Source organism: Peromyscus maniculatus, chromosome 2 (assembly GCF_049852395.1).
Source record: "Peromyscus maniculatus bairdii isolate BWxNUB_F1_BW_parent chromosome 2, HU_Pman_BW_mat_3.1, whole genome shotgun sequence".
Taxonomy (NCBI): domain Eukaryota; kingdom Metazoa; phylum Chordata; class Mammalia; order Rodentia; family Cricetidae; genus Peromyscus; species Peromyscus maniculatus.
In genome coordinates this window covers 84,368,228-84,381,730 of record NC_134853.1, presented here as the reverse complement: position 1 = coordinate 84,381,730, position 13,503 = coordinate 84,368,228, and the positions used below count along the sequence as shown (strand labels likewise).

Genomic DNA, 13,503 nt, shown 5'->3' with positions numbered 1-13,503 from the left:
TAAATAAATAAAAGCATATATATTCATAACTTCCCTTTCAAAAATCCTTTGGAGACTTTATTTTGTAGATTATAGCAGGAAAGAGCATGACCTAGAAGTTAGACACACTCTTCAAGAACTGAAAACAATGAAGATAAATATTTAGTGACAGGAAATACATTAATGTATAAACAAGAAAGCAGAACAGCTATGAAGCTGTAGCCCCATTTGTAAAAGCACACATGCCCTCGTTCATACACGCAGATGATGTAATGGTAGCTAATTGTAACTAACCATTCCCTTTGTCTTTTCTTCTGCATTTTTGATTACCTATACTGAATAGGCAATAGCTTGTATGCTAAAGAATAAAGAAAAGAGACTACTGAAGGGTAAGCGTGTACATTCTGTTCTACCCCAGGTGAAGTTTGCTAGAGATTCTGGCTCTGATGGCCACAGTGTGAGCTCCCGGGACTCTGCAGCCCCCTCCCCTGTACCTGCTGCTGACAGCCTCCCAAGTGACCCTGCTGTGATACCACCCATAACACTGCCTCTCAAGTCCGGGTAAGATATTAGGGCCATGGCATGCTCTAGGATTCCTCAACATGGCTCCTCATATGTAGTTTAAAACTGCAATCAATATTAAGTAATTGAAAAAAAAATAAACAGGATCAGGAATGGGAAAATGCTGCATCAGATTCTTCTGACAATGGATTAATAGTCTGTAAAAGTGGTAATAAGAATATCTGAAGAACCCTGGGAGAAAGCTGAGTAAAGGGCATGAATACAGAATGCAGGCCCATGAGAAAGTGGACTGAATTTGAATGAAAGATTGTTCAACTTTGGTGGCCTTCCAAGACTATACAAGTAAAGAGGAGTTAAAATTCTGTTTTAGCTGTTCAGTTGAATATTTTAAAAGCAATGTTTTTAAGCCAGCTTAATTTGTGTTTATGACTATAGATTTTGTAGTATCTCAGGATTTTTTTTTTTTTCTTTCAGGGAGCCGGCTCTTCGTTCCAAATCTAACTCTCTCAGTGAACAGCTTACTGTAAATACAGTAAGTATGACTCTGTACCCCAAAGCCCTGGAGTGCTTGGTTTCATGTGCTTAGTACATGGTTTGAAAGCCACTGACTAGGTTAGAAATTAAATATTACTGTATTCATTTTATCCTACTTGGAAATCAGTCAGTAGAAATTAGCTTGGGCTAATACACCAGTAGTTCTGAATTAAAGGTATGTGGCCTTGAGAAAGGATCTGACTTTTCAGATCCTCAGTTTCTTTATTGTTGCAGTGGAGATAATTTTCACAGCCCCCATTTACAGTTCTTGTAAGGACTAAAGATGCTCTTAAAGCCCTGAGCTCAGAGCTGTGTAAAGTTGTTTTCAATGGGCAGTAGCTGTGGTGTTATCAGGAGAGAGGTGTGAGGTTGGGAGGGAACCCCTCCAGTCGAGTACACTTCCGTCTAGAGATGCCATTATTCCAACAGGGATGGATCAGAGGTTAATCCTTGGCTTTCTCTGTTGCTTATTCTGTGTGACCTTGAAGAGCTTACTCTCTAAAGAGGTTTATTTCTTCGTATGTAAACTGACGTAAGGAAATGAACACTTACTGAGTTTTCAGTATTATATCTGACATATTGTAAGTGATTAATAAGCATTGTTCACATTAACATTGATGCTAATATAATTTTATGTTATGTGTATTTTATCTCAAAAAGAACAAAATTCTGTAACTGCCACCACCACCAAAGAAAGTGTGTGTGAGAGGGGGATTGGAGAGCACTGATTTACCTGAAAGAGTAGACACCTTGTGCTTTTGTTCTCTCAGAGGAGCTGAGGCTTCTTCATCTACTGGTTGACTTTGAGCAGGTCATTGACTTTGTTTCCCCAAAGGTCAGAGGAGAGGACCAGTTGCTATTTCAGTAAAATTTGGACTTGAATGCCTTTAGGAGGCATGAAAAGGTAGTTTCCTGCTGCCCTGCTTGGTCCATGCAGGCTCTGAGTGTGCAGCAGGGGGACCAGATGGTAGACAAAGAACTTCAGGTTCAAGAAAGGCCTTTCCCTGCCACTGGGTACAGTAGGTGATGGGTGGAGCCAGCCCTGTGCACATTCAGCCACAGCAGGACCCACTTCATAAGTAATTGGTCCTGGTGGAAAAAACTTTCTAAACACAGGAAGTTAAACCAAGTGTGCATTAGCACTCTCATTTTACAGCGGGGACACTTGATTTAAAAGAGATGGATCGTATGCAAGCAGTCCATTCCAGATCTATAGGGACTCATTTTGACTGTTGTTGTTATTATTAATTATATGCTTCTATGCATGGCATCTTTAATTCTTACTTTCTTTTGTGGGGGCGCTATAGGGATTGCGTCTGAGCTAAATGTACACAGATAGGCTTCTTTCTTGTCATTATTTCCTCAATACTGTATTTATATAGCATTTGCATTGTATTTGGTATCATAAATAATTCTTGCTTTCTAGAAGAAACGGCTTCTAATAGGGAATAGTACGGGTAAAGGTTTTGATACAAGGCAAAGAAGTTGAACTGTTTGAAAGCAACAAACCACAGTCACAGTGATGTTTACGCCTTCTTTTTAGAGTCCTGACACAGTCAAGGCCAAGCTGATCTCTCGGATGGCTAAAATGGGCCAGCCCATGCTGCCCATCCTCCCACCACAGCTGGATTCCAATGGCTCAGAACCAGAAGTATGTCACCTTGACTGTATTAGCATGTGTGGTACAGGTGCTGCCATCTTGTGTTTCTTTGGTTGAAATAAGTTCCTTTCCTGTGTCTAATCCAGAGTCATGAGATCAGTGCGGGTACATGTCTTTCTACTGTGATTAGGCCTTCCCCAAATGGAGGTAAATCCTGCATATCTGACCCAAGAACTGGACTGTTTAGAAGCAGTTCTGCACATCAGGCACAAGAACTAGACCATTTAGAGAGGTTTGGTTAGTGTTCATGTACCAGGATCTTGAATCTGTCTTGCTCATAATCTTTAGCTGCCTGTCTGAAATGAATAAATCTGCTTCATGTTGAGAAAAAAGAATCAGTCTTCAGACAAGATGTACAACCCATAACAGGCACTCTATTCTACTTTTTGAAAGTTTCTTTTACTCTTTAAAAATTTTAATTTTATTATTTTTGTGCATGAGTGTTTTGCCTGCATGCATGTCTACAGGTGCTCAATTCTTTTTTTTTTTTTTTTTTCCCCGTGGAGACTGAGTCTCACCATGTTGCCTAGGCTCGTAACTCCTGGGTTCCAGTGACTTCCTACCTCAGCCTTCCCAGTGTGTAGGACCATAGGCACATGCCACTACTTCTGGCTTCCATCCATGTTTGTTAATTGAATGCTTGGATCAGTTTGGGAAATACTGGTCTTCTCACCCATGTTTAAATACAATGTTTAAATACCAAACTGTTACATTTTATGACTTTATATATGATGTTTTTTCCTGTGTTTTAAAAATATTATTTAGAAGTTCAAGAATTTTGTTGAAATCCTATCTACAATCCCCCTTGCTTTTTGCTCTTGACACTGTGCTCAGAAAGCATCCCCAGGATGGGGAGGTAGTTCAGTGGGGAAGGTCCTTGCTATGTCACCTAAGCAGCTCTCCAGCATCCACATCAGAGCCGGGGCAGTGCCTTGTGCCTGCAATCCGAGATCTGAGGAGGGCCCACAGAGGTACCCTTGGGGCCTGGGAGTCAACCAGTCCAGTCAACCAGTGAGCTCTAGGTCTGGTGGGAGACCTTGACTCAGAATTAAGGTTAAAAGTGACCATGCAACACACCCAGTGTTGACCTCTGACCTCCACATGCCCAAAAGTGTACAATGTGCACATTCCCTCCTGTATACACACGTGAACACATATAAACACTCATATACAAATGAAAACACTCCTATTTTTAGATTTTAGAAATATGACATATCTTTCAGAAATATGATTATTTTATATTTATTTAGATCTAAATTTGTGGTCCACAAGAATATAAAGTAACTTAAGCTGTTTTTTTTTCTTTCTTTTTTTATTAAGAAAATTTTTTCATTCAAATTATACACCAATCAAAGATCCCCCCTCTTCCCTCCTCCTGCCCCCTGTCCCCAAGCCTCCACCTTTCTTTGGTTTTTTTGAGACAGGGTTTCACTGTGTAGCTCTTGCTGTCCTGGAACTGGCTTTGTAGACCAGGCTGGTCTCGAACTCACAGAGATCCACCTGGCTCTGCCTCCCAAATGCTGGGCTTAAAGGCATGCGCCACCACCGCCAGGCTAAGCCTCTTTTCAGTGGTTAGCTTGTTACTGATAAAAAAAAAAATTCTTTCTCAAATGAACTGAAATATATGATAGATTGATTTTTGAGAATTTTTTCATTTGATATAAAATGAAGAGAAAAAATATAAAATGTGCTCTGAAGTAGGGTTTATTTTTCATAGTATTGTTTTATTTGTTTCCTGGAAAGTTCTAACATTTTAAATGGAGCTTACTATTTTGTTTTTGTTTCCTGGTTTCTACAAATGAAATTTGAATAATATAATTCATTAAAAATTACTTTTTTATATATAATTAATTAAAATTTAAGTATAATTAAAACTAAGTTACTTTATTGCATAATAATTAAAAATTATAAAGAAAGAATATACTTAACAAAAAAGGCATTTCCTTTATATATTGCTTTATAAACTAACTTTTAAACTTATTGTTATATCATAAATGCCTATGTTAATATCAGTTACATATATATATATATATATATATATATATATATATATATATATATATAATGTATATTGCTTTAAAGGCAATTCAGTGGCCTTCCATTTATCATAATTCCCTTTATTCTCTTGGTAGACATTTGAGTTGATTTAGGAATTGGTAATAATCTAAAAGTGGGTTGATTTTCCCAGAAGAGAATACTGGGGTCTGGGGGCGCTCTAAAGAATGACGAAGAAGTGACAGCCTTGAACCACAGCACTGCAGATGATGAACTGTGTGTCAGGACTGCCTGCCCTGGCACGAAGATGGAGCAGCTTTATTTAGGGTTACAGCTTTGGTTTTATGATTTTTTTCAAAAAATATTTTAAGAATGAGAGCCAACAGCTAGGTGTGGTGGCACACACCTTTAATCTCAGCACTTGGGGGGCAGAGACAGGAGGATCTCTGAGTTTGAGGCCAATCTGGTCCACATAGCAAGTTCCTGGACAGTGACAACTGCATAGAAAGACTCAAAAAACTTTCTCAAAAAAACAAAACAACGAAAGAGTTCGGGCAAACATTCTAGACAGGAAGCATCGAAGCCAGCCTGCTAATGAGGTGGAGTGAATCCCACTCTGTCCAGTTTCCTATGGCTGTTTGGGGTCTGTGAAATGATTTGGCTGAAGAGGTGAGGCTGGGTTGATGCTGGCTGTCCTTGTAGGAGGCCCTTCTCGTGGGAACGGGTTAGATCAGTTAGGTAGCTGATGGAGCGTTCTGTAGATCGGTCATGGTGAAACATCGACAGCTTAGAACACCAGTAGAGATAAACTGTGTTTGATTATTTGGTATGGTTTATAGGAAGAAGGGCTCTTGCATAATTGAATGCTTCCTGCATACAACTCATACCCTTGACTTTTGCATTTCTGCCTGCCTTTCCTTCCTCTTTCTTGCCTGGAAATCCTGTATTGCGAATAGAGTTAGAGAGGAGCAGCCTCAGTCTTCAGCTAAAGTCCTACACATAGAGACCGACCCTGTGTCTCTTTCAGGATACAACTGTTGTACGCGGAGCTGGGCAGTCCCTGGTGACACCGTCTGTCCAGCCTTCTCTTCAGCCAGCCCATCCAGTGTTACCACAGATGGCCACACAGGGTAAGAAAGGAACCTCTCTAAGGCTTGGCCCCTGAGTCGGATCTAACTTTTCTTCAGTGTTCCTTAGATTATTAGCTTGCCTTGTTAGTGCTGGGGCCTGGGTTGGGGACTAACACTTGAGTTTGTCTTAGTAGAACACTTTCAGACTCAGAAGGAGTCAGCCTGTCGTCGTGACTTCTGCTTTGTTGCATTGTCCCTTTTGGAAATCTGTGCTCAGCTCTTGAGACATCTCCCTGTGTGTTATTTGCACGTGTGTCAGCAGATGGGATCTGAGTCAGATGCACAAGGGAGCACTGTTTCCATCAGTTGCTGGGATGCTGGTGGAACAGTTCTGGGAGTTTAAGTGGGGAAACTGGTCCAGTTTAAAGCATGGGAATGCCAGGTGCCAGTCCAGACTTATGAGTGTGAAGGAAAGTTCCTGGAAAGGCCCCACCTGACTTGAACCTTCTTAAGGCTAACTTACTCGAGGTCAGTGATTGTGTAGAGGCAGAGATCCAGCAGGTTCAGAGACGAGTTGTAATTTATCTTGGGCCATTAATAGCTACCTGGAAGAATTCATTCATTCATTCATCCATTCATTTATTCATTCATTTATTCTATGTGTCTTTAATGGCCACCTGGAAAAATCTATTTATTTATTTATTTATTTATTTATTTATTTATTTATTTATTTATTTATTTATTTATTTATTCTCTGTGTCTTACATTGTGTTGTGGAGATCATGCTGATTTGGGTCTGCAGGTCAGGTCCCTTTACGTGCTCCAGCAGATCATAGATGGGGTGAATGATGGGACAGGCCTGGGCAGTTGTAGGGTTCGTTCACAGAAATGGAGACAGTTCTCCGTGCTGTCCCCAGCCTATTCTTAATAGCCACTTATTGCCCTTCTTTGGTTGTGACCTAACATCTCTGTAACTATTAGGTAAATCCTTTGAAATGTACAGAGTATTAGCCTTCACCAATCAAAAGCTAAGAATGTGGTCAGATAGCATCTGAGGCCCGAAACTAAAACCTCCTGCCTTTCCAGAACACACCCAGAATACAGATGTTTTCACCACTGTATTTAAAAAAATGTCTAGATCTGTGAAAACTTCATGAGATTGTCAACTACATGGGAACATGGAATTTGGAGTAACCCAAATCCATGTTCCCGAGCCATGGTCATGATTGCTTGGCTCCAAAATTATCTTTTATCCCCTTTGAGGTCAGAGTTGTGTTTTTGTGTTAACACAAGAAGCAAGGATGGTAACAGTAGAAATATCTTGCTTTATCATACCTAGCACCTCAGCCATCTGTTTCTGGGTTCCAAACACCCTCTGCTGCCTTGATGCAAGTTGCTCCTGTTGATTCCCACTCTGTTGTATCTGGAAATGCTCAGAACTTCCAGGTAAGTCTTTTTTAATTAATTAATTAATTAATTTCTTTAGTTGTTATTTTGAGATAGGGTCTCACTATGTAGTCTTGGCTGGCCTCGAACTCTCAGAGATTTGCTTGCCTCTTGCCTCCTGAGAGCTGAGATTAATGGAGTGTACCACCACGTCCAGCCCTCAGGTAACAAACAATATTATTTTAAAGTGGTTTTAGTCATGAAATATAATTTCTGTTGGTCTTCTTGTGTGAATACAGAAGATCCCTTCTCTCCTTTTTACACAGCAGCAGTTCCCCAAGTCAATATTTGTAATTTCCCTTTCCCTAAATTACTCCTTTCTTATCCCTAAACCACACAGAGTTGTCTATTCACAACTTCCTGTGAAGAGTAAGTGCAGGAATAAGCAAAGTACCCATTCAAGGCCTGGGCCTGGCACACAGCGAGGTCCCGTTGGTGCATGCAACATAGCAAGAGCTCTCTCCAGCCCCAGCCCCTCGTGGTGATTGTGAACAGAGACTCAAAACTGAAAACATCTCCCACAGTGGAAAATCCCTCTGTCACAGACTAAGAATTTTTGTTTTAATTTAACAATGTTTGGATTGTTATATTGTCCTTAGAAATAAACAAGTTCTTCTATGGGGAGAGAATAACTCTCCTCAAAATGATAGCTGATGTTTATTGAGCATTTGCCTTTTGCCAGGCATTTAATTTGCCAATTTTTAGGGGCTTTGCCTGTATTACCTCATTTAGCCCGTTAGCAAATCCCCATGAAACAGTAACATCTTCCTTGCACAGTTGAGATACTCCGGTTCAGAAAAATAAGAGCTTCTGGCCACCCAGATAAGCATCAGGATCTAGCAAGGGTACTGGATGTGGTGGCAAACATCTGTGATCCCAGCACTAAGGAACTGGAAGCAGGAACATTGAGAATGCAAGGGTATCCTTAGCTATATAGTGATTTTGAAGCTAGCCTGAGCTACATGGAACCTTGTCTGAAAACACACAAACAAAACAGAATCTAGGGGCTGAGCAGTGGATGGCTCAGCTGTTAAGAACGTACCATATCAGGTGGGTTAGAAACCCCCACACATTTGTGCATAGACATACATGCATACAGATTTTAAAAAGCCTGTAAAATAATTAAAAAAAAACAAAAAACGATTCTAGCAGGGGAGAGGCATCCAGGAAACTGACTGGCTTAGTTTGGAATCTTGAAAAATAACTTTTTTTTTCCTTCAAGAGAAACTAAACAGGGTTTGCTTAATTTCAAGTTTTTCTTAAAAATAGGCTTGATAGTAGGGAACCAATTCCCACTTTATTAAATCATATTGTCAGAGGACTGATAGTGATACAAGATTCCTGTTCCTCAGGTTCTGGGTAGGACTGGAGTGACCAGGTACTATCAAGTCCCAAAGACAGTGGCCTAACTGTGGTCTTATCATTTCCAGTTTTAATCACCTCAAGCCTCCTTCCTGTTTTTCTGCTTTGTTCTATCATAGGAATGTAAACAAGTAACTTGTCACTTTGTCAGCCCTGTGCAGGTGTGCAAGCCTACACATATCCCCAGGCATGCTCAGTTACCTCGCAGCTGCAGCCTGTTCGGCCCTTGTACCCAGCACCACTGTCCCAGGCTCCCCACTTTCAAGGTAGGGAATAGCTTTCTCCTCCCAGTTTCCCCTCTTCTACCTTTGCTGGGCTCTCCTCCCTCCCATTCTGTTTTCATTTTTCCTCCAACAGCTCTCTGCCCTTTCTTTCTTTTCATTGTTTTGTTTTAGCAGCTTGGTTGAGTTGTAATTTATATACCATATAATTCATTTAAATATATATTTAAATATAGTATATATAGTACATGTTGTGTATGTATATATGTGTGCATGCATATGAGTGTACAGGTATGCGTACTTGTGTACATATATGTGGAGGCCAGAGCAGGACATTGGATATCTTCCTCTATTGGTCTGCAGCTTATTGTTTTGAGACTAGGTCTCTCAGTGAACTGGAAATCTTGCCATTTTTGCATAGACCACCTAGCCAGGAAGCTTTCAGGATCCACCTGTGTCTGGGGTTCCAGGTATACACAACCATGGTCAATTTCCTTTGTTACTATTTTTGGTAGGTCCTGGAGATTCAAATTCAAGTCCTTGAGCTTATGGAGCAAGGCACTTTTACTGGCTGATCATCTCCCCAGACCCCAGCATCTTTTTTTTTTCTTTAGGAAAAGTTCCGAGTTGTGCATTGTAGTTGGAAGTTCTCCTGTGTCCTGCCCGGTCCGCAGCCGCTCAGACCCAAGTAAACACACAGAGGCTTATATCAATTAAAACTGCTCGGCCATTAGCTCAGGCACACTACTGACTAGCTCTTACACTTAAATTAACCCATTTTTGTTAATCTATATGTCGCCACATTTTCTTTGGCTTTACCTGTGTGTCATTACATGCTGCTCCCTGGATGGCGGGCTGGCATCTCCTCCTCAGTTCTGTTTTTCTTTCCCAGGATTCTCCTTGTCTGCTTATCCCGCCTATACTTCCTGCGTGGCTCCTGGCCAATCAGCATTTTATTAAACCAGTGCACAAAAGAGTTATCCCACAGCAGTGCATCTGTCACAACAATACATTTTTTAGAAAATTTGCATCTTCTCCGAAGTTCCTTTGTACCCACAGTCCTGGTCTTTTTCCCTCCATGCTCTCCTACCAGCCTTTTTAATTCTTCTGTCAGAGTGACTGGAGCCTATAGCAGATGGTGAAAGAGCAAACACTGGAGGGATTGAGAGGAAGCATGAGGACTACTGTGGGTGTTGAGTGCCTCGGATGAAAACTACTTTGTTAAAATTTGTAAATTAGGAAAGTAATTCACTTTAGTAAAAATGTCAAACAATACAAAATGGGATAAAGTAAAGGTAACTGTCTTCTCTGTCATTAAACTTCTGCCCATAGGAGAGCATCTCTCATAGTTGTGTGAGCAACTTTGTGTGTATTTTATGCACTTATGCAAGCATAGATGTGTTTTGTAAACAAAGTAAATGAAATGTTGACTGATGTGTGGGTTTTCTGCCATTGTGTGCAGCCTGTCTTTTGCTTGGTAATCACTTTGGCATGAGATAGTGGGAGAGGAAACTAGTGTATCTTCAACAGCCTAACTTGCAGTTCTGCAGTGGGAAGGGCTTCCTAAATGCAGCCTTTGTCTAGAGCCCTGTCCCTTCTCCATCTTTGAAACACTTTGGCATCCCTCCAACCTGACATTTCCTCTGGCTCAGCACCTCTCCATCCACTGCTTCTGTAGACACAAGTGCATATGAATGTCCCCAGAAGGTTAGTACTATTTTTAAGGTGCTATTTTTGTACCTTATACATGGCCTATTTTTTGCACTTGAAATCACCTCCTTAAAAAGTTGTTTTTCAGATAGTATCTCATGAAGCCCAGGCTAATCTTCAACTCTGAATCTTCTGTGTGCCTCATGAGTTACAGTCATGTGCTGCTGTGCCCATTTGAAATTTAAAACACTCTGTTGTAATGATTTGTCTATAAATTGAAGCCCACTAAGATCTGGGACCATGTTCTATTCATGACTGTATTCCTGGTGCCTGTGCAATGCCTGATACACAGCTAGGTGAAAGGGGAAGCAGTGTAAGTGCCAGGATTATAGTAGTCCAAAGTGGGTATACACTTGGACCAGTGTGCACTTGGCCAGACTCTAGCCCTTGATGCATTTTGCAGAAATATAACCTAGTTATTATTAGCTTGGGAGCCCTTTTGTCTCTATTCCTTCTTCTATGTCTTCTCCTGACAGTGTGAAATCACCTACTGCATTTCCTAGTACATGAAAGGGGTCCTTTCCTTTCTCTGCTAAAACTGCCCTTGACTTGTTCACGCATGGTTTCCTCTTTCCAGGTTTATAAGTTCCTTTTCATGTCTGTTTAGGATCAGGTGACATGATGTCCTTTCTCATGACTGAAGCCCGGCAACACAACACTGAAATTCGAATGGCAGTCAGCAAAGTGGCTGATAAAATGGATCATCTCATGACTAAGGTGACTGAGTCAGAGCTGAGGCTCTGTTGAAAATGGATCAGTTGGGCCAGGGACGGCTCAGCAGGTAAAAACACTTGCTGAACAAGTCCAGCAATCTGAGTTTGATTCCTGAAATTCATCATGCAAAGAGAGAACTGCTTCCTACAAGTTATGCTCTGACTTCAGCACATGTGCTGTGACACAGGTGTACATGTCTGTATTTACACATGTCATATGTACACAGAATAATGCATAGAATAATCTGAATAAATAAATACTAATTTTAATAAAGGAGAGTGGGTATAATAAAGACACATTATTTATATGTATGAAATTGTAATAAATAATAAATAGAGGGCTGGAGAGACAGTTCAGTGATTAAGAGTACTTTTGCAGAGGACCAAGGTTCTGTTCCCAGCCCTCACAGTTCCAGGAGATCTGATACCTCATCTCATCTCTGATGCACCAGGCACACACATGGTGCACATATATACTTGTAGGCAAAACACTCAAGACACATAAAATAAAATAAATAAATCTAAAAAAATATTTTAAATTTTAAAAAGAGATAACAAAAGTGTAAAAAAGGGGGTTGGGGAGACAGGAAGTAGACAATAAGTGGGACGTAAATAGGAGAAGCCACAGCTGTAAGAAAACTCGTCCTTGGTTTCCCATATTCACAGTCCTTAGTCATTTACCTAGAAGGGTGGTTATTTTTACTTTGGGATCAAGTTAGCAGGAGAAAGCAGGCTTACATTTAGATATTGTCTCAGAAATGTATTAACTTCCTTAAAAAAGTGATTGGTCCCGGGTGAGTTGCATTTCTCCAGTTAAACATGTTCACACAGTCTTTCTGGCCTCCCTTTGCAGGTGGAAGAGTTACAGAAGCATAGCTCCGGCAGTTCTATGCTTCCTCCTAACATGTCAGTCACCATGGAAACAAGCATGATCATGAGCAACATCCAGCGAATCATTCAGGTGAGGGTGATGGGGAGCACAGCTCAGCCTGGAGAGCTCGTCCATGCTCCCTCCTCAGATGTGCCACCCTGTGAAAATCTGTCCCTCACCCCGAGAGATAACATGTGTTGAATACTACAGTTGGACAAACCAATGGCTTAATTTGGTCCTATGACTTACACTGTCGTATTATTTTTCTTAAGAAAGTAGGGTTTGTTTTGCCTCCTAGTTTGAGAGCATGCAGCTTATCATGGCGGGTAGGAGTGGTAGCAGAGGGTGAGACAACTGGTCCCATTGAGCAGAGAGCCAATAGGAAGTGGGACCTAGCTAGGAACTCTTAAGGACCACCCTCAGTAACCCACTTCCTTTCACTGGACCCCACCTCCAGTCCACCCCAAGCTGGAGATGAAGTATTCGAACACATGCGCATGCAGGTGGCATCTCCTGTTGGAACCACAACCATCTATATTGTACTGTATATTCCATTATACTAAGCTGTATTATACTGTGCTCTATGTGCAATGTGATTTACACTATATGTGGTCAAAAAGAAACATTGCTTTTTGGCCCAATTTTAAATTCTCACTTCATTTTCTGATCATTTCAGTTCTCTAGCTATCTAGCCTAGTGATTAGAATCCATCAGGTATAATTCAGTTTGTTACTTTAACAGTTACATCTGTGGGGAAATAAGTTTAGTGTTTGTTTGAAAGTGTGTTCACAAAGCTACCCATGGGTTCAGTTATTCTGCCTTACACTTTGGGGATACAGTCTATCATGGCAGGAAGGCTTGGCAGCAGAACGTGAAGTGCTGGTCACGTTGGCTGCAGCCGGGAAGCAGAGAGTGGAGAGGAAGCGGGCACTTTGAAGACACATACCTTGTATGTTGTGTGTCTGGATCAGGAAAACGAGAGGCTGAAGCAGGAGCTCCTTGAGAAAAGCAGTCGGATAGAAGAGCAGAATGACAAGATTAGTGAACTCATTGAACGAAACCAGAGGTAAGGACAGGGACAAGGCCAGGGGAGGCTGGGCAAAGGGTTTAGTGTAATTTGTCCACTTTAACACACGTTTGTCGAGGGCAGTATATTAATCACAAGTCTCTGCTCTACGTTTGCTGTGTTTTGTTTCTTGAACCCGAGGACCTTGAACATACTAAGTACACAGTACCTCTCTCTGAGCTGCAGCCTATTCACCCGTCCATGTAGTTCAGCCATGTCAGTCCTGCCTGTTGTGTGAGTTACCTGTTCACTGCTTCAGGAGAAAACGCTGAGGTGCCTGTGCTTGGTGTGAGACCCTCAGCTCTGCCCTTCATTCTTGTGTGCCTTTGGGTATTTGGTTCATCTCTGCAAGCC

At 41.2% G+C, this 13,503-nt stretch overlaps 1 protein-coding gene across 7 annotated transcripts in view; it reads left to right on the top strand.

The window, feature by feature from the left end:
* The window catches only part of Fkbp15 (FKBP prolyl isomerase family member 15), a 65,081-nt gene that overhangs the window by 29,126 nt on the left and 22,452 nt on the right, over positions 1-13,503 (top strand). For all 7 annotated transcript variants that reach the window (XM_076564310.1, XM_076564309.1, XM_076564312.1 and 4 more), the window contains exons 10-18: positions 398-540; positions 976-1,033; positions 2,579-2,686; positions 5,718-5,820; positions 7,100-7,206; positions 8,720-8,834; positions 11,107-11,216; positions 12,066-12,173; positions 13,055-13,149. In XM_076564310.1, the coding sequence (XP_076420425.1) occupies positions 398-540; positions 976-1,033; positions 2,579-2,686; positions 5,718-5,820; positions 7,100-7,206; positions 8,720-8,834; positions 11,107-11,216; positions 12,066-12,173; positions 13,055-13,149 (947 nt within the window). The remainder of the gene's footprint in view (positions 1-397; positions 541-975; positions 1,034-2,578; positions 2,687-5,717; positions 5,821-7,099; positions 7,207-8,719; positions 8,835-11,106; positions 11,217-12,065; positions 12,174-13,054; positions 13,150-13,503) is intronic.